We start from the raw sequence: 25,919 nt of genomic DNA on the forward strand, positions 1-25,919 counted from the left end.
GCTTTGGATACAACGAAAACGCCACTTTGAACATGCCAACGCCGTCGTTTTGGCTGCTTGATGCGCACGCATAGTGATTGGTTAATCTAGCGGTGGTCACTGTCCAATGCTGGCCTTTGATTTGTTTTCGTTTTGACAATAACACCCTTGAGATTTGTCCACCGACAATGCCATTGGTCACAACTATTGGAGCCGTCATGTGACAAGAAGAACGACGTGTGAGAATAAGATTTCTCCCTTTGTAGCCGAAAACGGGTGTATGATTCCCTCGCTTTCTTTATCAGTTTAATTGTGCTCCTATTAATATTGTTCACTTCTTGGTAGCTATATTCATTTTTTAATATATAAGTTTCATACATGGATAAGTTGTTGGTCAAGGATCTTAGAAATTTAATAAAAATACTTCAAATCAATATTAAATTTATAATTTAAAAAACATGAAATTTAGATTAATTTGATTTATTAAATATTTTTATTTAAACAATACAATTTGAAAATACCAGATTTCAAAATTTTAGTTTAGATAGAATAAGTTTTTTGTTATATAAAAAAATTTATGTGTATTTTAAAATTAATTTTTCATATTAAAATTATTAAAAATTATTTACTATTTTAAATAACTAATACTCACAAATGAAGGAAGGAAGACAAGAAGAATAAGAGAAGAAATATAATGGAGAGAGAAACTGAGAAGACAGAATACCAAATTAATCTTACTTTTTTAATAAAATTTAAAAATTTATAATTTTAAGTTATTAAAACACTTTCATAATTTTTCAGAAAAAATCTCAATCCAAGAAAATATTTTAGCACAAAAGGTTTTAAATTCTTAAAGTCAACCTCTTAAATTTGACTATCTAAATACCTAGTAAGTTAATTTCATTTTTCTTTATGCTGAACAAAATTGAATTTTAAATTCATCATGATTAAGCCATCTTAGTGTAGTTGTTTATAAATATTATTTTAAGTTAAATAACACTGTTTAAAACTTTATAGTCGTAATTAAGCAATATAATGTTGTTGTTTATGGAAATTATTTAAAGTTAAATAATATTATTTAAGAAAATTTTAGCATTGAAGCACATACATATACATAGACATTACTTATAAAAACCATAAAAAAATATTATAAACATAGGTTATTATTGTATACTAGAGTATCTTGTTCTCCTTTACCAAAAACTTTGAAAACAAATAAAAAATAAGACAAATTTGCATGTCAAAGCAATAATTCTAATTATGATGTTTCACACTTCATTTTTCAATAAATTGATTTTATTGGACGTGGATTAAAAAGTATACTAACAAATGAAAATGAGATTCTAAACAAAATCTTACATTCAATTCCTCTGTTTCCTTCTTGTATAAAGATATGAACTTTGTGTTATTACATTAAACTTATTTAGTTTAGTTATTTATTTATTATGTATTAAATTTATTTATAAATTCTATTGTCTTATAGTGTTTCGTATTAATTAGCATACTTCCAATTTTACCTAATGAAGGTCACAAAAATCCAATAAAACCTAAAAATTAATGTTTGTGTTATGGGTATTTAATTAAATTTAAAATAAATATTATTTTTGAAAACATGAATAAAGATTAAATACATTATATTACAATAAATATATCCAAAAAGGAAATCTTATGCATTTTTCTTCTATTTATAGTGCACATACATAAGCAAAATTGAATCACACAAAAAATTCATAAGTAATAAAACAACTATTTTCTATCTTCCCTCTTTATATCTTATCTTTTGAATATACTCTCAATATTTATTGCCTTTCATTTACATTTACAACACTACTGTAAAATACATGTATTGTACTATTAGTATGTAAGGAGAAAACTTCATATCTATGTCTTGTTTTGAAAAAGAAAATGAAATTAACTTGAATGAGTTCAAATCAAATTCTGAAAAAAAACTTATGAAAATAATTTTTACAAAATTTAGTTTTATGAATAAGTTAAAACTTACGAAAAAAAATGAATTAATTTTTTTCATGAATAAGTTTTTTAAAAAATATATAAAAAGAATTCTATATATTTAGTAGGTGATCAAAATGAAAGGAATTTGTGTTTGGGTTAATATTTTTACATTCTACAAATCTTTGAAAATCATTTTTTATAGTTTAAGCCTTTTTTTTTTTTTTGGTCGTTAAAAGGTTGAAGTAACTGGGTTTTGAGAGTTCACTTGCATGCACTTACATTACTTGTAGATTGCCCATAAATTAATTCCATATTTCACTAAAATTCAAACTAATGACTAATTTTAACCAATTAGATTTATCTTATAATGGAAGTTTTTGAGAACACGATAGTACCAAAGAAATGTTAAATTGTTTGTTATTTAAAAGTTGGTAGAATTTTGAGATACATAGGATAATAATAATAATAATTTAAAGTTGGTCATTCCCAATGAGTTATTTATAGGCCTATCTAAATGGTGAATCTTTTAGTGCGGCGACAACCCCAGTACCAGTGTGAAAATACCAAAATGAGTAACATTATGGGATGAATCTGCTGCTCAGGAAGAAAGTGCAGAAGGAAGCAAAGGAGAAAGTGGATGCTTTTTTTTTCTCACCATTAATTTAACACTTGCTGCAAAAAAAACAAAAGGGATTATGTTCCTTGCTTTGCCTGTAAATATCTTACCCACTACTCCAGCTATCTCTGTTTATCACAGAAGTTTTTTCTTCACAAAGGAAAAAATATAAGTACTGGGAAAAAAGTAATAAAACCAAAGGTATAAAAAAGGTTTACTACAATGGGAGATTTCCCAACTTCTCCCACCCTTAAACAACACGTTGAAATCAAAAATTTTCCTTTTTAGTATAAGAGTTGAACAAGTTGCCGCATCAGAATTAGTTAATTACGTATTATTAATAATTCGTATTTTTTTTTATTTCAGTTCTTTTGCAAATGCCCTATACATTCCAGTTAACACCAATAAAAGAAAATAAAGGGGAAAAAGGCAAACAATAATAACCATAATGTCAGGTGAGTTGAGCTGTATGCCTAGTACAAAACAATAATCGATTCATTACAATTTGTTTAATTCCAATTCCACAACTAATACTACATATAAATATTAAAATAATGCCCTCCAATGTAACCAACCAGACAGATACGTAAGATAGACTAGCATAGCCAATTGATCAAAATTAACCACCTGTGGTACCCAATTGAACAACTCTCACTGAATAATGTTGATGCAGTATCATATCATATTAGACTCTTAACTCATTTCTTACAGCACTACCCCGTGAACCAACCTCTAGCCATAAGGTAATCACCATGTAAAGACAATCTTAAACTTAAGTGGAAGGTTACCCACCAATCCACTCAAGACAAAAAGTTAGAAATGCCTTTCCAAAAATCGAGAATCCAATCATGACTCTAAACACCAGAACTTGATTGATGACTAAGGTCTGCTGCTACAGCTTCTGGATTACCTGGATCAGAGCTACCAACAACAGGTTGCTGCTCGACTTGTTCATTTCCCAAAGAGGAATTCGCTTGTGTGCCAGGACCAGGAGACAAGGGAAGCATTCTTGGATCAGAAGTTCCTACCTCGTGGGCCCTAAGATCCTTTTGATCAGGAAGGGGTTGAACTGACCTATCCCGCCTATCATAACTGGGGCTGCGGCTGTGGCTCCGGCTCCTGCTCCGGCTGCGACTGTAACTTCGTCCACGGGACCAGCTGCGACTGCGACTACGACCCCTGCTCCAACTCCTGCTCCTGCTTCTACTACGGCTTCTGCTGCTACTTCTACTATAATCCCATGTTCGGACTCTTTCTGGGCTACGACTATAACTTCTGCCTCTATTTTTGTAAGAAACATCCCTTCTGTTGTCAAATCGGCCACGTCCCAGTCCACGGTCATCCATACCACGTTCACCCCTACCCCAACCAACATGACCACCGCGAGGACCACCAGATCCCCTACCCCTGTTGCCCCTACCAGGAAAGTAATCACCTCTTCCACCAGCTCCATCCCTCATGCCACCACGTCCACCAAAGCCGCCGCCACCACGTCCACCAAATCCCCCATCCCTCATGCCACCACCTCGACCACCAAAGCCACCATCTCTCATGCCACCCCCACGGCCCCCAAAACCACCATCCCTCATGCCACCCCCACGACCTCCAAAGCCACCATCCCTAATGCCACCACGGCCACCAAAGCCACCATCTCTCATGCTACCACGACCACCAGTCTCCCAACGCCCACCACCAGAATCAAACCGACTCATCCCACCCCGTTCCTTTCCAAAGTTTGAAGGCCCACGCAAAGCCATCTGTCTTAACTCTGGAAGCACATGCTGATTAGCACCCTCCAAAACTTTGATTAAGTCACCTGCGTGTTTCCAGTCCTGCTCAGAGAAAAAGGTATATGACACTCCAGTAGCACCTGCTCTTCCAGTTCTTCCTATTCGGTGTACATAGTCCTCAATTCCAGTGGGGAAATCATAATTGATAACCACCCTATAACATAAATTCACAAGTTCAACTACAATGAATCATAAAAAAACTCCTGAAGCTAAGGCCCCAAGGTGCTAAACAAAAGGTTCATCATTATCTAGCACATGCAAAAGTAACATAAAAACTCCATAATATGACCCATTCATTTATATTCTTTACCACAAAGAGGCTAACCTTATATCCTTAATATCAAGCCCACGAGCTGCAACATCAGTGGCAACCAGAATTGGTGACTTGCCAGTCCGGAATTGACTTAAAACCCAGTCTCTCTCACCTTGAGACTTGTCTCCATGAATTGCAGCAGCCCCAAAAGTGCGACCAATATTACGAGCTAGTTGATCACATAACCTCTTTGTGGAGCAAAATATTATGACCTTAGAACCACGTTCTTGGGATCTGAGAATCTGCTCCAAACGCCTCTGCTTCTCCATTTGTGGGACAAATTCAACATACTGCAAGTATACAAATTACATATGCAAGGCAAAAAAGAATATAAGTCCCCAAGAAACTAAAACAAAATAATGTTCTGCATTTGGAACATATTAAAGTAAATCTATCCATAGAGAAAATTAAAGAAGGATTATTTAATTGACTGTAAATAAAAGTCAGAATACAAGATAACAGCAGCACAATGACAACGAATAAAAACAGACCTAAATAAGCTCAATAGACAATGCCATATGCCACAACAGAAAACAAATATATCCTAGAAAACGGTAATTAAGAAAAAAAAAGTCATTCACACAAATTTCACACAATTAAAAGGCTGTTTTAATTTCTTTAAGTAAAGATAACGCTTGCAATACCCTTTGTAAAAGTGAACCATTCCCAAAACTTACAAGCACTCACTACATGTGACATTCCCCTTCCCAAAGCTGAAGAAAGTTAAGGCTTCCTAAAAAACAGAAAATGCAAAACAATGATATCTTAAAAATCTCAGTGCACAAGGTTCCCATAGTTGTGGGGTCTGGGTAAAAGGTCAGACATGTACAGGCCATTTAATCATGACCACAAGGTTAAACACAACAATCTTACTCTAGGGCCAAGTCTCAGTCCTTCCAGAAAATAAACAAAAAAGAAATGCAAAACAGTTTAGAGGACAATGAAACCCCGAGTACATTACTATGTTAACCCACATGAAGGTCAACATGACGTAATGACCATAGAGAAGATGCTTTTAGATCAAGTGTTTTGTTAAACTAAATGGCATTAGTAAAAAAGAGGTTGCATTAACCAAAATTTCAAAAGTGTCATCAAGAATTCTAACTTCTCTAAGAATTATTTTGATGGCATTCTCATTTAAAAAACTTCAAATACCACAAAGAATAAAACAACAATAATCATGAGTTTGAAGAGTTGAAATAGTATGTCAATGCTTGTATATAGAATGTTTTGTGATTTTAGACAAGCATCCTCAGTCCCTTCCCTCGAGCATAGTGGTTTGACACCCTCAAGTTAGAAGTAGTTAGATAAACCCCTAATAAGTGATGACAACTCCAAGAATCAAACCTTCAGCATTATAGGTGAAGTAGTTTGCAGGTGTCCCAATTCACTTCCATAATCAGATATTTAGATATAGAATATAGTAACACAGTATAAACAATAGGAAGAAGCCAAGATTCATACAAGGAAAATAAATTTGTTCAAATTTGGAGGTTTAACACATGATCCTTAAATCCTGAAGTGGAACCTCGGATATAGAATATAATATATAAAGAAAAAAATTAAAGGAAGAAGCTAATATTTGTAACAGTAGCACAAAAAATGAAAACAAATTGACCAAATTTGTAACTCTGAGAATACAGACAAAAGATAAAACTAAAATTACCATCAACTTTATATTTTAAAATAAATCGGCACAAATAAATACCTGTGTGATAGCTTTATTTGCAGCAAGCTCATCTGCACTTCCAATGTTAACCTGGACAGGGTTAACAAGAAGTTCACCAGCAATTTTTCTTACTTCTTTTGGCCAGGTTGCTGTGTACATGAGAGTTTGTCTCCGTGCAGGAATCTCATCCACAATCTTACGGATTTGAGGCTCAAAACCCATGTCAAGCATTCTGTCAGCCTCATCAAGCACAAGTAGTGAAACTTGCCCAAAGTCAATTTTCTTCATTTCAAGTATATCATTGAGCCGACCGGGTGTGGCAACAACAATGTCTGCTCCCCGGTCTAATTCCTTCAGTTGAAGGGCTTTAGGTGCTCCACCATACAAGCACTGCAAATGGAAAATAAATCAGATGAACCCCAAGATAAAAGCAAGCATTAATAGGCTAAAACTCAACAAAAAGGAACAGATAGAAATATTAGGACAGACCGTGCAAGAGACTCGTGATGATCGACCAAACTTGATAACCTCATTATGGATCTGTGTCGCAAGTTCACGAGTTGGAGCCAAAACCAATACAGTGGGGCCATTCAGAGAATTATTGTGTCGCTGTCTAAGAAGAATGAAGGCAGGGATTAGGTAACCCAATGTTTTCCCCGAGCCGGTTTTGGCAATTGCTACTATGTCTCTACCTTGTAGTGCAACAGGCCATGTTTGAGCCTGTATTGGTGTTGGATTTGAGAAACCAGCAGAATATATCTGAAATGAGAGTATATGACAAGATATCAGACCTATGAAGGGTGCACAAATCCAATGCCATTTGATTTATAAAACACAAAATTGCATCCAACTTGTATAATTTAGCAAACAAAGAAAAAAAGACCCATAGGTTATGGTTGCTTACAGAAGCAACTTGAGGCAATTAAAAAAGGCAAAAAAGACATAAGATGCGGAGCCAATAAGCAACAAATCCCAGGTCACATAGAAATTTGAAGAATGGAGGGCCATCCACCCTTATAGAAGATGCCCAAGAAAGGCTCCAACCATCCATTATGCAGGCTCCAAAAATCAGGATAGTGGTTGCACGTGTAATTGTGCCAATAGCAGATTAGCAGTGCAGCGTACGACATATGCTCCTGCTCTGGAGCAGATATCGCACCTGCGACAAGCGAAAATAGACAAGTTTAAAAGTAAATTTTAAGTTAAAACAATGGGGGGAAAGGAGTAAAACCATTTCTTTCCTAGGAAGCACCAATGCATACAACACCATATAACAGGAGAACAATAAACTTACCTCTCTCAATATCTCTGGAGGGAACCCAGTAGCATCAAATGTCATGAAAGGAGGGGGAATGTCACCACCCTGTCCAGTGAAACATAAATACTGATGTAAAAAAATTATAAATATGCAAGAAATATAAATTAAAAAAAAAAGTCATTCTACACAAAACTAAAATCAACGGAACCACAACCATGGAATTTATCCATAACAATCTCCCCTGAGAAGATTATTTTACACACTATATAAGAACAAAGATAGGTTTTGCTTTCACTTCTTATTTTGAAGCATCTTAATTATTTGTAACATACAACACAAGTAAATCATAATATCAAATATGCCTAGGATATTGTAAAATCTTGGTCTAGATGCTATTTGTACTAAGATATTAAACTACAAGGGTCAATAAAAGTACTGACCGTTGCTGTAACTTCATGTTGCTGACAGTAAATTTCAGCAGGTGAAAGATCACTAGCCTCAGAAGATCCCATATAAGAAGGCCTCATTAAAGTGTTAGAGGAAAGGGGTGAAGGTCCTCCCATTGGAGGAACAAACATGCTAGGTATAGCATTCCCAGCAATAGCACTTCCATTTCCACTTGGCATTACATTTTGAAAAGGAGCATTGCCAACCCTCATATCCTGCAATGATGATTTACAGAATCATAAAATGAAAATATTTAATTGCGACAAAGAACAAGCATTGATGAGAATTATGACTAATCAACTTAAAAATTAAAGGATTAAAAATTGACAAAGACGACATATTATCAAGAAGTTCATCACACAAAATCTTAAGTCACTTGCTACTAAGTGTCTCAATAAATGGAGGTTATTTTAGGCATGCTGATTATTTCCCTTTAGCATCAATGATAGCAAGTTGGATGCTAGGATTTTTGGATCTTTTTGAGGAATTAATGAGGAGTGTCTTAACTGATCCAGAAAGATGCACCAAGGGTGTATAGTTTGGATGCAAAATATTATTTCAGAGAAAATGGAAGAAAGTTGGTAAAAGTGATAGACCACGTGTAACTTAGTGCTCTCACATGAGATGAAAATGAAAGTGATCTTTAGTTGAAATGTGAAACATATACCCTTCATATCCACCCACCATTACATTTAAGGATATAAAGGTAATTTACACATAGACCTTTTCTGTTATTGCTTTTCTATATTCTGAGGGGAAAATGAATTTCAGCCAAGTACATCACTAATTGCAGCCATTTCATTAAGAAAAACTATTTATGGAGAGAAATGAGGATCTGATGGAGCTTTCATACATTAAATCAGTATTTTAAACAGTCATGGCCGCATCGAAATAACTATAATATTTCTCTAGCAATTAACTACCAACACAAATTAATAATAATGATGAGTTAGAGATTGAAAAGTGAAACAAGTTTAAACTTTGTACTAAGGGGGAAAAGTACCTGCGGATTTCTTGGAACGGGTATTTGAGTCATATCTGGTTGCCGACGACCCATTGTTGGCATATCTTTGTTAGAATTATAGTAATATTCGTTTCCTGCTCTACTGCGCAAATTATCCTCGTGACTCATTTTTTGGCCAGCAGGATGGACATTGGATGGGTGACCATGCATCATTCCTGGGCTCATCTGCTTATGAAAGTTAGGACCATGTTGGTAATATAAATCAGATCCACCCTGCTGCAATGGCATTGCAGAGGGCGACTGATGCACACTGCCTGATAAGGCAGTCCTGAATTGCTGGGGCTGGCCAGCATTGACACCTACATTAGGCATTTGACCAGAAGCTGTGTCAGCAGGAAGGTTCTGATTATTCTGAACAGGCAAGGTACTCCTTTGTGGATACTGGGAAGGTGAAAGTCCAACCTGGCTTCCATTTTTAAACTCCGCTTCCTCTACCTTTGGAAATGCTGTTTGTTGATTTTCGAAGGGCTGACCATGCATGCTATGCTGAACCTGCTGGGGGTTAGGTTGCCCAGGTGAGACCGTGTTTGGCTGAATGTGCTGAGAGTTTGATTGCCTGGGTGTAATAATGTTTTGCTGATATGACATATAATGCATGTTTTGGTTAGGGAACTGATGTACTTGTGGAGGTACAATATGTGAACCATGATCCTGAGGCATTCCTTGCCCAAAATGCTGGGAATGGATTGCCTGTGGCGGCATCTGATGTTGAATTTGCTGTCCTTGAGGCTGCTGCATCATTTGCTGCCCATGGGGCTGCATCATTTGCTGTCTGGCTTGATGCAACCCGGGTTGCGGCCCTGACTGTGTCATCAGTGAGTTCTGCTGCTGGGAAGACTGGGGACCCTGAGAGGGTTTCTGCTGAGTGGCCTGCACCATATGGGGACTCTGCTGCTGCTGTTGCGGCATCGATTGCCCATGCTGTTGGGCAAGGTGACCCACCTGCTGTTGCGAGGGTTGCCCTTGCATTAACTGTTGTCCATGTTGCGGCCCCATCCCACCAGCCTGCATTGTGTGAGCCACAGGTATAGGTGCCAAGCTCGGTGCAGAAGCCACAGGCGCAGGCAAGGGTGGCGTTAAGGGGGCAGGTTTTTCATATTGCGTGACATTGGTTTCAGGATTCCAATAGTATAAAAGACCAGTACTGCCATCAATCAATCCCTTCCACGGTTGTGGAAGAGTAGGGTCATCGGGTGCATATCTAGGGCCAAGCCCTGCAGGAGCTGCCTCCGCTGTTGCCATAACAAATTCGTATATGTATATCTCTGCAATCAATAACCAGAATTCAAACAACACGCGCAACACATTCAAATCCTACCGAAATACAATACCTAACAAACTTGATTCTAATTTAACACCATCAGAATCTGATTGTTTAATCAAGGATTATAAAATCCTTAGAGAAAAAAAGAAAGAAAGAAAAAGTCCAAGAACCCTAGAATATAAGATTATGATTTGGAAGAAGAGTGCAGAAGAAAACTTACCTTGGGTTAAATATGAGTGAGAATCTAAGAGGTATGTTGCTAATGGTGATTTGGCATGTTGGAGTTATGCTATGAGATGAAGAAAAAATCGTGCAAAAGCAAAAGGCAAAAACAGAGGCAGCGTAATGGGTTAGGGTTGAACAGACGGAAGAGGTACATATATAGATGCAGGTGTGCAATTTAAGCTCAAATACAAGGGACCATATGATTGGAAAGTAACTCTTATCAACGGTTCTTATTGTCCAATGTTCCCTTGGGTCCACTGAATATTATTTTAACAACTGAGCAACCGATCACATCTCAACCGCTGATAGTTCCCTTGTGATATTTTTTGGTTCAACAAGCAGGTCATTATTTCAATAATATGAACCTATATATTGAAATTTATATTTAAAATTATCTATTTAAGTTTTATTTTTAAATAAAATCAATTGGTTAGTTTTGTTTTATTTTATTGATAAAATATATTTTGGAGTATTTATAAATTTACTTTTTAGTTAATTTTATTTTTTTGTAAGTATTTTATTCACAAATGAACTTCTTTTTTATATTGCTATCTTTTAATATTCATGTTGGACAACATTTTATTATATTTTCAATCAAATTTAAAATAATATTAAGATACTATATTTTTAAGTAGACATCATATGTTAATTAAAGTAATGGTTAAAAAATACTACAAAATATAGATTATTGAAGTTTAATTTTGATGTAGAAAAATAAATATCACAAAAAATTGGTAAAATAAATAGCTTAATATAAAAATAATAAGAACTAGTTATTAAATTACTTTATTGATACTTTAGAAAGTAGAAGAAAAAACATTTTATATATAAACAAATTATACTTTATTGGTGAAAACAAGTATAGACGCGTGTGCACATCTTTTATAATGATAAATGGTATAAATATAAATAAAAAATTAGTTATTATTTTAAAAAAAATATTAAATAAAAACTAATTTTAAATAAAAAAATAATCAAATGACTATATTAATTAAATTATATACTATTTTAAAAATAATTATTATTATTATAAGTAATTTATATCATTAATAATAAATTTGTATTTTAACTCCAACTAGATTTTAAAGTTAATAACTAAAGTTTTGATAATTAACTAAATACCATTTTATGAATTATTTATTAATAATATAAATTATTTTAAATATTAATAATTTTTTTAGTCTTTAAAATATTATAAAATAATTAAGAAGGTTATTATAGTGTATGTTAAAGTTATAAAAAATTATATACATGAAAATAATTATACACAAATAATAGGTTTTGTAATGTTGAAACAATGTAATAAGAACACTTATAAATTTCAATCACATATAAAACTGAAATAATTAAGTATACATAATAGTCATAAAAAAATTATTATTATTTAAAAAGTTCATCAAGCTCTTAATATTTTTTTTATTTTGTGCTTAAACAATAAATAATGAAATTTAATTTTATAAGCATCGAATTTTGTTAGAGTTGTCCATTTGACTTATTTTCCATGAATCCACACTCACTCACTCCTAGCAAAATAAGTCTCATTTTATTAGCCCAATTGGGTGGGTTGAAAAAACTCAAACCCTTAAAGTCCCACACATAGTGGGTTAGGGTTACGACCATAATGAGTTTGACCTATAAATACCTCAATTAATTATTAAATATTTTTTAGGATTACACTAATCCTTAAAATGTTATAGAAGTCATATTGAACCCTAAATACTTTACATTAATTATAATTTGATTCTTAATTAATTTTTACTATTTACAATTTAATTGAAATATTAATCCAAATTGAATTCGATCAAGCTCAACCACTTAATTTGACATGGACTTGACTTGAGTCAACTTGAGGGCAATTGCTTCCTGCACCCAATTAATTGTGACTGACACCTGACGAACTTTTTAAAATCCGATCATGCCCTTGTCTTCTTCATTTTGAAAAATATTGTATGTTGAGGTAGAGGAAGTTCATTGTTGTGTGAAGCTTTAGTTCGCACCATCTTCTAGAACTACCTCCACCTCTAGTATGCACTATCTTACAACATATATAACAAAATAACATTCAATCCAACATATATAAAAAATTATAACACATATAGTATAAAAAAACAAATGAAAAAAAGTTCATAGAAGCCAAGTGCCCTAAACTATCTAACACTAATACGGATAACCATATCCGCAGAACAACAACAACAACACTACGGAAAATTTTGTCCACAAGTCAAATACCCCTTGCGAATAAAAATATCCAGAGACCATTCTTCCACAACTGTAAAAATATCCAAAAGCCAGTCCTGAACTACGGATAAAAATATCCGGAATGCAATAGTGAACTATGGATAAAAAAGTGCGGAACTCAATAATGAATTATGGATAAAAATATCCAGTAGGCATGACAGAGTACCTTTCTCCGACGATGGTTCCTTCTCCGACTTCAGAAGCTGACGGTGGCGACTGCTACTCTGCCTGCGATGATGAAGCTCACTGATGGTGAAGGAAACCAATGGAGACGACAGTGGCCGAGGGTGGCTGCGGCTGCTGCTTCAAGCACAAATGAAGAAGAAGAAGAATAGGGTTGGGTGCATGAGATTGGGTGCTTATCACATTTTAAGATATTTTCAGATTCATTAAGGGTAGATTAGACTTTTCCTATGTGTGATTGGGTACCAATTAAAAATGATATGGTGCAAGGAGAATCTGCCCAACTTGAGGTGGCCCTCCTTGACTCAGACTCGACTTCATTAAGTATGAGGTGGGCCCGACTAGATTAAGCCTAAGGTGGACCAAATTGACTTGGCCAGAGGTGGGATTAAAATGACTCAATCTGACGTGAACCAATATGGACCTAACTCAACTCGATCCAACGTGATCCCAACTTGATTCGATCCAACATAAACTTAACTTGATTCAGCCCAATTCGATCCAACATAAACTTAACTTGATTCAGCCCAACCTGGATCTAAGTTGACTCAAAAACAGGTTGTATGGTTTATCATACATAGACATTAAACAATTTTAACTACATATCCAAGACTTATAACTTATAAAGATTTGTTTTATACTTTCAGAATCACAACATTTTGTAAACTTCTAAGATCCCTTAAAAAAACATGTTGAAAATTGCCCCTGCGCTTTGCTCAAATGTGCAAGAAGCTACTTATCTTAAGTATGATGTCATGTCAAAAGAGTTGCGCAGGTCAAGAACATTTATTTATTGTCCAATGTCACACTGTTTAGTTTTATGCATACACCTTTACCCCCTACGTGAAAAATAGTGAAGAACCTGCTTTATCTTTAGTCTTGGGGTCTGTGAATGTAATGCAACAGCAATTGCAGTTCTTCCGCTTCTTCGAATTGGGTCTTCGGCCGCACAAACCTTTGACACTAGTAAATTATCTTCTTAAAGAAACTAAACTGAATATTTATTTTTTACTTATTTGGTTTTAAACCATGTATATATATATAATCGTGTCTCAACCACCTAATGGAATAACCGCATTTAACTGACTGGGAAAGTTTTTGGCAATAACTCCACTCTTCTTCCTCAATATGTTTTCTGCATTTTGAATGTTCCTAATTCTCATGACTGTCTGTGCTACAACGTTTCCTGCATTTTGAAAGTATGTAATCGTGTTCTCTTCTGTTCCTTGCTGCGTTAATACAAACAAAAACATTCATTCATATATAATATTTGCATTTGAAACTGTACACAGGAAAGAAATACAAAAGTTGTTTATATGTAATAACATCACTTTGCATTCTGTCTTAAGAGAAAATATTAATAAAGGATTTTATTCTATTTAGTCACCATAAACAACAGTCTTCCTAGTTTCTAGTATCTCCTTTTCAATTCTTCTCATCATTAGATAAGGAAATCATGAAACATTAAAACCCTGTTTTGAATGCCAGATTTTCAAGATTATATCGATTTGCCCGTGTAATGTTTGGTGCCCCTAGTAATGTATTACTCTCCTTCTAAGGGGAAAGGGTGTTGGAATTTAGTGAATTAAATGCTTGGATCATGGCCATTTTGAAGCAACAATATTTTATGCCATTATTACTTAAGATTTGTTTGGAAAGGAATCCAAAATGAAAGCAAAATGGTTCAAAATATTGCAGTAGTAGTGAAGTTCTTGCAAATTGATCAAGGGAACTCTTCTTTCACTTAATGTAGATAATCTCAAGAAATCTTTTTATTCTAAAAAAAGTAAGTTTATTCATAATCATTCTTTCTGAACCATCTGAGGTAGAAAATAACAACTGTAATTATGCTTTTCATCACATGAAGACCCATCTATTTAATTTCTCCAATTTTGTTAAGTTAGCTTCATTGTTGCAATCAAGTGAATTTTTATAGTGATTAATGTCCAATTTTCATAATAATTGTTAAATATATTTTAGGCTGGAGAAAAGACCTCCAAGGTTGGACACTGGTGTCCCTGAAGAAGAATTAGATGCTAGTAATCCTTGATATATAAAACGACCAAATAAAATGGGTGCACCAAATGCTTTCAGATGTGGAAGAAGAGGAAGAACAATGGCTGGTAAAAGTTCAATTACTCAGCCAGCAACCAGACATGGCACCAACAAACTGACCAAAAATGACTTAGCTGATCTAGAATGGACCAATAGGATTCCAGAGTGTCCAACTTACTACCCATCAGAGCATGAGTTTGACCATCCTTCAGTTTATCTGCAGAAAATAGCTCCTGAGGCTTCTAAATATGGTAATGTGATAGTAGGTTATGGATTTTTTCTTTTAATTACAGGTAGTTTACATTGTTTTTATGAGGTAAGGGCTTGATCTTTCATTGAAAAGTTTATACCAAAATTTCCTTTGTATAAGAAATTGATGTCATATTTAGTATGGTGTATAAATTAATTTGGCATTTTTGGCCTTATTCAGATGCTGATTAGTATAATCATTTTAATCTAGCAAACAGAAATGGCAAGATTCTTTTAGAGGTGTGGGAGGGGGAAAATGAGGGAATTAGATAGATATAGAATTGCAGCTGGCATGCATGTGTCACTTTCCTTTACAATTGAAAGGAAAACTCTCTGTTTCCACTCAAATGTAAAGTTACATACCCTTTAATATTTGACCCTCTAACATCCATTGTGTTTGTCCTCCTAAGCTTACTAGGATGCTACTTACTGACATTACCAATTCTGTATGTAATTACTTTTGGTCTTCTTCCTCAAAGTGTTCAAGTTACAAACTAAAAGGATTTGGTTTAAACCAGAATTACTTATTCTAACAATTACTTTCTGTATTTATTTTTTCTTCTTATTTTACTTGCATGGTTATTGTTTCATTGTCATATTTCAGGTATGTGCAAAATTGTTTCTCCAATTGCAGCCTCAAATCCACCTGCTTTTGTCTTAATGAAAGAGAAAAGGGATTTCAAGTTTGAAACAAACTTACAGCCTCTCCGTCTTTCTAAATGGAATGAGAAGGATGCAATAACCTTTTCAATGAGTGGCAGGTAAAATAATATCATGCTTTTAAGCTTTTGTACTGCTTAATTTATGTAAAATAACATAATTGTTGGTTGCCACTGTTTCAACTAGAAAATATACGTATGAGGAATTTGAGGCTCTTGCAAACAAGACTTTTTTCAGTAGATTTCATTGTTCTGGAGGTCTTCCTTCTTCATGTGTGGAAAAGGAGTTCTGGCACGAGATGATGCATGGAAAGAAGGGAAAAGTTGAGTATGGAATCAATGTTGAAGGTAGTGCCTTTTCATGTGATCCTGATGACAGGCTTGGGACAAGTAAATGGAATTTGAAGGTTGTTTTACTGACTTTATGCTTACTCCATTTCTCTTTTGTGTCATATTTTTTATTGTCATACATTGCTTCTCAAAAATTAGAGTCTGCTAATAGAAGTTAATATATTGATTGTTATTTGCAGTAACATTTTTCATGCAGGTATTTATTCTTTTATAATATTTTGCATTTGCTTTCAGAATTTCTCACGGCTACTGCAATCGCCGCTACGTTTAGTTGACATGGAAATTCCAGTAAGACAACAATGTTGGAAACCTAATGAATTCAAAAGTTACAATTTTTTCTTTCTAATTCCATTTCTAAATTTCAGGGAATAACTGATCCTATGCTTTACATTGGAATGCTGTTCAGTATGTTTGCATGGCATGTAGAAGATCATTATTTGTACAGGTACATCTGAGAACTGTCTTCTTTTCCACTTCCCTATTCATTGATCATATTTTAATTTTAACCTATATATATATATATATATATATATATATTTCTGTATTCTTTGCAGCATAAATTATAATCATTCAGGTGCAAGTAAAACTTGGTACGGCGTGCCTGGCTATGCAGCCTCTCAATTTGAAAAGATTGTCTTACAACATGTGTATTGCAATAAGATCTTAACAAAACATGGAGAGGATGGAGCTTTCAGATTTCTTGCACAAAAAACAACCATGTTCCCACCAAATGTCATGCTACAACATGATGTGGAAGTTTACAAGGCTGTACAGAATCCAGGAGAGTTTATCATCACCTTTCCTAGAGCATATCATGCTGGATTTAGTCATGGTAATATTTCATTCTCTTCACAGGCGAATCTGTGAAATTGACTGCGCATTTTCATTGACATACAATTATACAAATTGAAGTTTTAGACATGGATTACAGTTTGATTTTCAGGCATGATCAGGGTAAAGATTTTATATTCTAAAATGTAATCAGAGATAATTTTAAGTATAACTTCTAAAGTAACTCTTATAAAAGTACACAATCTCACCATAGATGACAAATTATAGTAGGATAATCGTGGAAAACCCTTTTATATTGTCAATACTTCCCATCTAAATTCTATTAATTATTTGATTTTTTTTTGTTGATCCTAGGTTTTAACTGTGGAGAAGCAGTAAACTTTGCTAATGATGAGTGGTTTCCTCTTGGAGCTGCAGCTAGCAGGCGTTATGCACTTCTCAGAATGATGCCTTTAATTCCATATGAGGAAATTCTTTGTAAAGAAGCAATGTTTGTTTACAAGTCCTCAAGGGTCAGAAGTTCCAAGAACAAGCCTGAAGACAAAGCATCTTATAATGCTATAGTGCAGCCTTTCTTGCATCTTATGCAATTTTATATGACATACCTTTTGCAACAGAAGAGTTCAAGAAACTTGCAAAGGTCTTCCAATACATCAGGTTTGGTGATATGCCGCATATGCCACAGGGATTGTTATGTAGCTTACCTGCTGTGCAAATACTGCTTTTCTCATCCGATTTGTCTTTTCCATGGTAAGACAACATTAATATATTCATTTTGAGTATTGTTATTCCAATTGCTTCAGTAATTGATAGGCTAACTTGCTTTCAATGACGTCTTAGATGTAGACTTCATGATGCTTTGAGACGTGTTAACTTTCAGTTTGCTAGGAACAAGATGATTTGGTTCTTAATGACATGTTTTTTTGGCGCTGTTTATTATGTCATGTAGACATTGCACCACATACTTGTATATGTGGAAGATTTTATTCTATTTTCAAAAGGAATGACATTTTCGAACTCGAAGAAGCCGCCAAAAGTTTTCAACAGGAAAAAAAGTGCAACGAGACATTCTCTCTATCAAGTATTTTCTCCTGTTACAGAAATGAATGCATCAAACATCTTGAGGTATGGATTGGGACTGACACTTCAGAATCTTCAAATATACCATTCTTTGCTTGCATCACAAATATATTGCATTCAATTTTACTTTATCTTGAGGCTGCTTATTTAAAGGTGTCTAATTCGTTTCCCTTTTCTAAATTAAAACTGAAAGCAGGATCATCCTTGGCACGAAGAAAACAGTGTAAGGGGAACTGCTAATTCTCCAGGGGCAGCATCTAAACCGAAAACAAAAATAGCTGACTGCATTAAGCACAGTGTTGAAAATAAGACAAGAATGCTGCATTGGAGAAACTATGGGCTTCCATCTGTGAAGGGTACCAATAGGCCAGAAATCGTTTATAACCTGAGAAAACGGAAATCAAATTGATTCTATGAATTAATTCCTGCAACAAAATCTATGGACAACTTCTAACAATTGAGTCTGAACAAGTAAAATAAGCTATTAACCTTCTTAGTGAATTCACAGGATAGCCTCTAGTCAGATTGATTCAGATTTCTCCTGGTTTATTTGTTAAAAAAAAAGTTGCATACTGTAGATTAGTTTAGCCTTTTTCATTCCTTCTATTTAGTATTATTTCTGAAATTTGTTAGCAGGATGCACTATATGTTGAGAAGACTGTCCTTGTTCTCAAACATTGTTGATACAGTAACTCGACGAAGGAATTATAGTCTTTTATTAACTTTGTTTGGTATAAAATGTTTATCACTGCTGATAAAAAAAAAAAATAAAAAAAAAAATAAAAATAAAATGTTTATCACTCTGTCTTAACTCTAGTGTTTGCTATCTCAAATATAACATGGTTAGAACTACTACTCTATCATGCACCAGGTAACAGCTGAAAGATTTTTTTGTACTTTAAGAGATTCGTTAATGACCAACATTGGGCAAAAACCAGCAGTAGCTAACTTGGAAATCTGAAATTTTAAGCTTCAAAGTAAGTTTGAGAAGTTTAATAGGTTTCCCCAATTAGTAACTTAGGCAAGATGAGAATTTAGAATCAAAACAACAATAAAAAACATGAGTAAAGAATCAACGAAAGTTGTCTCCATTCCAAGTTTTCACCAATAAACCTGATGTAGAGTTGAAGATTAGAAAATGAACTGGGAAGCTGGAGTATGATTTCGCTCCTGTGGAATAAGAAACTCCAACCATTTTCAATTCACATGCTCTCATATCAGTGTTGAGTGTTGTGTCCATAAATGTATATCAGTGTGGCTTGTGTTGGGGTTATAAATGTATATTTTTTTAAAATATAGTAAACAATGCTTTTACCAGATTTTTAAAACAGCAAACTGATATAAACAGAATTTTTGTACGAAAATACAGAACAGAGTGAAAGAAAATGGGATAGCATTTCCTCAAGGCCACAAGGGTTTATCATTAGTTAATATCAGATATTAATCGTAGCAACCAACAAACTTTGCGTGCTCAATTCTAAAACTTTATGAACTTTGTGCCATGCGTATTTGTGGCCTAGCACAGCTGTGAAAGCTTTGTGAAACATGTAGTGATATCCAAAATATAAGGACAAAAATTGGTTATACGCGTTCACCAAAATATTGCGTTTTCGATATTTAAGGAAAGTGAACAAAGTCACCTGCGAGACATGTGGGGGCAAAGCTGCACAAAAGTGGTCAATATTAAATCCCAACAAGTCTGAGATGATACTTCACGCCAGAGTTTCAGAAGAAGCTGAGAGTCGAATTGATGAAGTATGGAATTCTTAATGGAGAAGTTGTTATACATAATCTACTGTGATTCATGTGTAATTTTATATACAGCTTATTACTTGTATCTATATCTTTGCTACTAAACTTTAAAGTACCTAATTTGTACTTTTATCTATTTTTATTTCCAATATAGGCCAAAAGTTCTGTAATTGCCATTCCAGTTATATACCATGTAGCTGCTGCCAGCATGCACTGCAACCAAGAGCTATTAACAATATCCAGAGCAAGAGAAACCCACATGTTCTTGCAACTCATGTGTTGACCCAACTTTATGTTGTACTTGAACTGTAGCCACTGCAGTAACCATTGGTAGTCCTCGTCTAATAGGGCTATTTTGATTCTCATATGATTCATGATCAGTTTCTTTTGTGTTTTTCTGTCCTTTAGTAGTAACTGAAGGCTTCTCAGGCAGTCGGTTTCCTGTAAGAAATGTACTCTAGTTAATGCACGAAGTGGAGAATGAATATTGAGTAAGGAATGCAAGCATGGAAGTTTTAGCATAATGAACACAATTTTGTTATGTCCATTCTTGCTTCCCCCATTACATTTCAAGCTAACCTTAGAAGACTTAGAAGCTTTTTCCTGGAATCTACTCTGAAACTTCTCCACGTCTACAAATATGTTAGCAACAGGAGCACCGGCTGTATGAGCTGCTCCTAGGTTGCCACGTGGTTGCTTGGACATCAAGAACTCCAAAGCTGCAAGGTTGAACCTCTCAACAACCCGAATGATTATTCATGAGAAGTAAAATGGAAAAGGGAGAATCATGATTTAAAAACTCCTTACCAAAATACTTATCATATTAGTGCTTAAGTTGAAATTCTTCCAAGATTAATGGTTCTCCTCTGATGCCTATACAAATTGTGAAATCCTATCTAGATAATGCACTTTTCTGAGCACAATGAGTGTCAGTCTCAGTCTTTCTCAATTTCAACAATTGCTGCTTGATAATTGCTCAACCGATTCCTTTATTAATTGCAAATAGTATGATTAAGAGTAGAAGTGGATTTGCACTGGTTTATTATAATAAAAAAAATCATTTTTAATAAGTAGTAAGTTTTATGAAAAACTGTTCCAAATAACTTTTGATTATAATCAGAAATTAAGGTTATTATTCTTTTCAGATTTTAATTATTTTGAAAGTGTATAACAACAAGTATATAAACAAAAAAAAAGTTATATTTAATAAAATAAAACGTTAATTGATTGGGCTTACCAGTTCAAGCCCAATGCATAAAGCAATAAAATTCACAATCCAATCAAGACAATTGCTTCCTGCACACAACACAATTTCAAAAATTCCGAAAATATCCTTTATTTTGAAAATAAAAATTTGGAATTGAAAATAATGAATTCTGGAAAAGTATATTAAAAAAGATTATTGTGTTCTGGATATAAAATTTGAAAACAAAAAATCAAAATCCCTAGATAAAAAAATCCAGAATTAAAAATAATACATTCCAAAAAAAATTATCTGAAAAAGATTATTATGTTTCAGAAAAGGATTAAAGGAGGTGTGAAATGTAATTTTATATGTATATTTTTTTTAAGGATATTTTTGTCTTTTCCTGGGTGCAGTGATATGGTGGAGGAAGCAGTTGCCTCCAATCAAAATCAATATCTGTTGTGTTTGAGTCGAAAGCTGAAACCGAATCAATTAGGGTTCCAAGAAATTAAGAAGAAGAAGAAGAAGAAGATGTCGTATCTGTTACCTCATTTGCACTCAGGATGGGCCGTGGATCAAGCAATTCTTGCCGAAGAAGAGCGTCTCGTCATCATCCGATTCGGTCACGATTGGGACGAAACCTGCATGCAGGTAATTTCAATTTTATATCGTGAATTTTGAATTTCATGCTGTTTCGTATTATGAATTGTGAATGGTGAATTTTAACTCGATTAAACTGCATATTGTGAACTGTGCTGGTTTTGATTTGAATTGCAATTATTTGTGATGAAATTGGGAGAATAGATGGATGAGGTGTTGGCGTCGGTAGCGGAGACTTTAAAGAACTTCGCGGTGATATACCTGGTGGATATAACAGAAGTGCCGGATTTCAACACCATGTACGAGCTCTACGATCCTTCAACTGTCATGTTCTTCTTCAGGAACAAGCACATCATGATCGATCTTGGTACTGGCAACAACAACAAGATCAATTGGGCTCTGAAGGACAAGCAGGAGTTCATCGACATTGTCGAGACCGTCTACCGCGGTGCGAGGAAGGGTCGTGGTCTTGTTATCGCTCCCAAAGATTACTCCACCAAATATCGCTACTGATTCAAGCTGATCTGTAAAGTAAAACAAACGAATTACTCTGTCAAACTTTTGGCAGCAATACCTGCTTGTTGTTGTTTGTTATCGGAACTTGCTACGTTTTATAAATAAAAATCTGGAACTGAGTGTTTTTAATGTTTACATTTTGTTTCTACTACAACATTCTATTAGGAATGTCTTACATTTTAGTACTTTTTGTGGCTGTTTTAAGTTCTTATAAATAAATAGTTGCAGAAAACATACACAGAATATAGTTCCCAATCTGCTTTTTTCGTTTAAGATTTGAAACTTAATAGATGCTATCTGTTTCATACAGTTTAATGAGTTTGAGTGGTAATATGAAATAGGTATTGAGATAAAAGGTTCTTTCCTATGAAAACCTAGACACTTGAAACATGGAATGGAGAGGAAAGGTTCTTAAAAATTCAAGATATGATACAGCTTATAAATGCAAACATGAATTGATAAAAAAACTACATCGTAGTTACCGATCTCAAATGGTGGCATGTGGAATTCATCTTTGAAGATACTATAGTGGAAACATGTTGACTGCTATTTTAAGTATTATAACACGGACTAAATAATTTTGAAGCATATATCATGGTAGCAGTGATATAGCTCACGAAAAACTGATATTACAGCAGCAATGGCTGCTATTGTCAACCGCTCCACTATTTGAATCCAGTAGTAGCCCAGTGCTGTTCTGTTCTCTGCTACTCTGCTATACTATAGTGCACTATTGACTACCATGCGTTTCATAAATGTGCTGTTTATAAAGTAACATTATTGTTTTACTGTATCAGTGGGTGATGATTGCAAACACAAACAATATTGTGATCATAGCTAAAACATAGCTACATGTCCTTCCATTGATCACATAAAAATATATTCTCTCCTCATAAACATGTTATAAAGTTACATATTTTCCCCCTACTCATGTTAGAATGTCATGGAAAGCATCATCAGTCCTACTCATAAGTAGTTTTGACTGTACAAGTGCCTATTATTTACTATAGCTCTTTAAGCTAAAGCTAATGGACATTAAGTGAAGTTGCCCAACAGGTATAAATAAGTACTACATCCTAGTAATTATAGGCACAATGCAGAGCTTTTTCCATACATCTCCATACTTGCATGGTTATTGTTTCATTGTAATATTTCAGGTATATGCAATAATTGTTTCTCCAATTGCAGCCTCAAATCCATCTGCTTTTGTCTTAATGAAGAGAAAAGGGATTTCAACCAGACAATATACATATGATGAATTTGTTTTGCATGATATCATGCTTGTGCTTTTATGATTTTGAAGTTGTCTTTGAGTCCAACAAGGTTGTTATTACTGTTCAGGGTGTTTTTATTGGTAAAGGGTATATTCGTAATGATTTATTTAAGTTGAGTCTTATATGCCTTTCTCTCCTAATAAAATATATAATAGTCCTTGTTTAATTATAACAATTGTTGAAAGTTATGATATGTAACATGGTAGTAGTAAACTTAAATGTTATTAGAAGAATGATGCCTTTTAATCTTATTCCCAAATCTTGTATTGGTTTGAAGCAAAAATGTGAAACATGTGTTCAAGCAAAGCAACCATAAAAGTCTTTCAGTACATTTATGAAAAAGGAAAGTAATTTATTTGAATTGATTCACAATAATGTGTATGATAGTAATGATGTGTTAATACGTGGTGCTAAAAATTATTTTATTAACTTTATCAATAATTTCTCAAGATATTGTGTGTATTTAATAAATCACACACATGAATTATTTGATAAAATCAAAATGTACAAAGTGGAGGTAGAAAATCAATTAAAAATAACGAAAATTAAGTCTACAATTTCTAATAAATATGGAAAATATGTCTTTAGAAATGAGTGACTATTGTTTGAAACTAATGGTATTGTTCATGAAACAACACCTCCATAAAGTCTTTAATCTAATGGTGTAGATGAAAGAAAAAAATAGAAATTTACTTAATATGGTGAAAGTTATGCTCCCAAGTTTTTATTAAACTTGGCTAAAAATATGTGAGGTGAAACTTTATATTCTGTTTGTCGTCATATTTTTGTAAATATTGCAATAAAACACTTTTTATGAGTTATAGAGAAAAAGAGAACCATATATTGAAATACTTTAAAATATGAGGATGTCTGGTAAATGTTAATATAATTTTTAATAAAAAAAATTAAAACAGAGCGTGTTTTTATTAGATACTCTTTACATAACACTATCAATAGATTTCTTGTTATTAATTTTGACGTAATTGAAATTTTTAACAACATTATTATAAAATTTATTGGTATTTTTTAAAAATAATTTTCCTTTAAAAAATAAATTGACATAAAATTGTTAATAAAAATATTCAAAATGAATTTAGGAGAAGTAAAAGAAAAAGAAATGCTAAAGTTTTTGGTCTTTACTTTTTTTTTTCTCTTAAGGATGATCCTAAAACTCATGGTGAAGCAATGAATTCAATTGATGCTCTCATTCTTTATAAAGAAGCTATAAACAATTAAATGAATCATCTCAAAGGAAATAAAAAAAAATAAATGTATATGAGTTTTTAGGGAAAAATCAAGAACTGGTAGATCTATGTGGTGTAGATAAATTTAATTCAATACTTGTTATTAATTGCCATAGTTAGAAGGTGTATACACATATCCATGTGTTTTATTACCATTGGAGTTTTAATTGTTCTTGATTGTATTTTTAATTTAAAAAATCATGAAATGAAAATTAAAACCACTTTTTTAAATGATGTACAAAAGAAAATATATATTAATAAACCTAAGGACTTTACAGAACTAGGAAAAGAAAATAAAGTATGATTTAAAACAAGATCAAAACAACAACATGAAAAATGTGATCCCATTATTCTTTATAGTATGATTTTCATATTAATAATAGTAATGAGTGTATATGTAACTGCAAAAAATAAAACCTTTATTTCCTCCTCATTCTCGTTTGAAAAATAATAGTACATGTTTTTACTTGTTTTATCGATAAAGAATATAAAGTTGTTGTTGTTACCGATTTTATTTATTATTTAGAATACTATATAGTGAGTTAAGCAGTTTAATTAGCATCTTGTAAATTCACTTATCTAATATGATCTCAGTCATTTTTCACAATTAATTACTCATTTTTTATAATTTATTTACAATTTATCTTAAAGCATGGAGATGTTTAGAGATTATTTTGGGTTTTTAAAACAACTTTTCTACTACCATAGTTTCACTTAATATTCTAATTTTGTTAAAATAAAAGTCGGGTTTCACTAAACAACTGATCACATTTAATACTCGTGAAAATAATAAATATTATTATATATAATGATTAAATTTCAATTAAAAAATTTATCAAATCATAGTTTTTTTTTATAAAAGTTTATTATTATGTTAGAATAAAATTAATATAAATTTCTTAGTTATATAATCATAAATTATATTTTTTAACATATGAAATTAATAATGTGAAATGCTTTCATTAGAGAAGACTTTAGTTTTTGTTTATATTTTATATTTTTAAAAATTATAAAGTCATTTCCCTTCGATACATAAAAGTGTTTTTTAGTTTCTCAGATTTATTATTTAAAACTAAAATTATTTCGATTCTAAATTTACCATACCAAAATATTTTTCAAAATCAAAATTAAACTACGCTAAAATTTTGAGAACTACAAACTTAAGTAAATCAATATAAAACAAGACAAATTAATCATATTTT

At 33.2% G+C, this 25,919-nt stretch overlaps 3 protein-coding genes across 3 annotated transcripts; 2 read left to right on the forward strand and 1 right to left on the reverse strand.

Moving 5' to 3' along the window:
* Positions 1-2,988: 2,988 nt before the first annotated feature.
* LOC137831973 (DEAD box RNA helicase family protein) lies at positions 2,989-10,743 on the reverse strand. The gene is made up of 8 exons (XM_068639905.1): positions 10,534-10,743; positions 9,029-10,314; positions 8,019-8,240; positions 7,615-7,683; positions 6,810-7,079; positions 6,360-6,710; positions 4,664-4,941; positions 2,989-4,492 (listed from the first exon to the last, which is right to left on the reverse strand). The coding sequence occupies exons 2-8, from the start codon at positions 10,289-10,291 to the stop codon at positions 3,403-3,405; spliced, it is 3,543 nt and encodes a 1,180-aa protein (XP_068496006.1). The 5' UTR covers positions 10,292-10,314; positions 10,534-10,743; the 3' UTR covers positions 2,989-3,402.
* Positions 10,744-15,075: 4,332 nt separating this feature from the next.
* On the forward strand, positions 15,076-18,584 carry LOC137833536 (lysine-specific demethylase JMJ13). Its single transcript, XM_090303696.1, has 9 exons — positions 15,076-15,265; positions 15,868-16,024; positions 16,110-16,329; positions 16,508-16,561; positions 16,639-16,718; positions 16,828-17,105; positions 17,420-17,815; positions 18,015-18,190; positions 18,342-18,584. The coding sequence occupies exons 1-9, from the start codon at positions 15,076-15,078 to the stop codon at positions 18,552-18,554; spliced, it is 1,764 nt and encodes a 587-aa protein (XP_090159822.1). The 3' UTR covers positions 18,555-18,584.
* A 2,899-nt stretch (positions 18,585-21,483) lies between these two features.
* Positions 21,484-22,334, forward strand: LOC137831978 (thioredoxin-like protein YLS8). Its single transcript, XM_068639916.1, has 2 exons — positions 21,484-21,734; positions 21,888-22,334. The coding sequence occupies exons 1-2, from the start codon at positions 21,501-21,503 to the stop codon at positions 22,194-22,196; spliced, it is 543 nt and encodes a 180-aa protein (XP_068496017.1). The 5' UTR covers positions 21,484-21,500; the 3' UTR covers positions 22,197-22,334.
* The last annotated feature ends 3,585 nt before the right edge of the window (positions 22,335-25,919 follow it).

This window comes from Phaseolus vulgaris, chromosome 6 (assembly GCF_051622355.1).
Source record: "Phaseolus vulgaris cultivar YP4 chromosome 6, ASM5162235v1, whole genome shotgun sequence".
Taxonomy (NCBI): domain Eukaryota; kingdom Viridiplantae; phylum Streptophyta; class Magnoliopsida; order Fabales; family Fabaceae; genus Phaseolus; species Phaseolus vulgaris.

Coding starts and splice junctions, on each gene's coding strand:
- LOC137831978 (XM_068639916.1), top strand. CDS start 21,501: ATGGTGGAGGAAGCAGTTGCCTCCAATCAAAATCAATATCTGTTGTGT. Junction 21,735..21,887: donor GGGACGAAACCTGCATGCAG/GTAATTTCAATT, acceptor TTGGGAGAATAG/ATGGATGAGGTGTTGGCGTC.
- LOC137831973 (XM_068639905.1), bottom strand. CDS start 10,291: ATGGCAACAGCGGAGGCAGCTCCTGCAGGGCTTGGCCCTAGATATGCA. Junction 8,241..9,028: donor CCGTTCCAAGAAATCCGCAG/GTACTTTTCCCC, acceptor TCATCATTGCAG/GATATGAGGGTTGGCAATGC. Junction 7,080..7,614: donor CTCCAGAGATATTGAGAGAG/GTAAGTTTATTG, acceptor CTCTCATTTCAG/ATATATTCTGCTGGTTTCTC.
- LOC137833536 (XM_090303696.1), top strand. CDS start 15,076: ATGGCTGGTAAAAGTTCAATTACTCAGCCAGCAACCAGACATGGCACC. Junction 16,562..16,638: donor TAGTTGACATGGAAATTCCA/GTAAGACAACAA, acceptor TCTAAATTTCAG/GGAATAACTGATCCTATGCT. Junction 17,816..18,014: donor TCCGATTTGTCTTTTCCATG/GTAAGACAACAT, acceptor TATGTCATGTAG/ACATTGCACCACATACTTGT.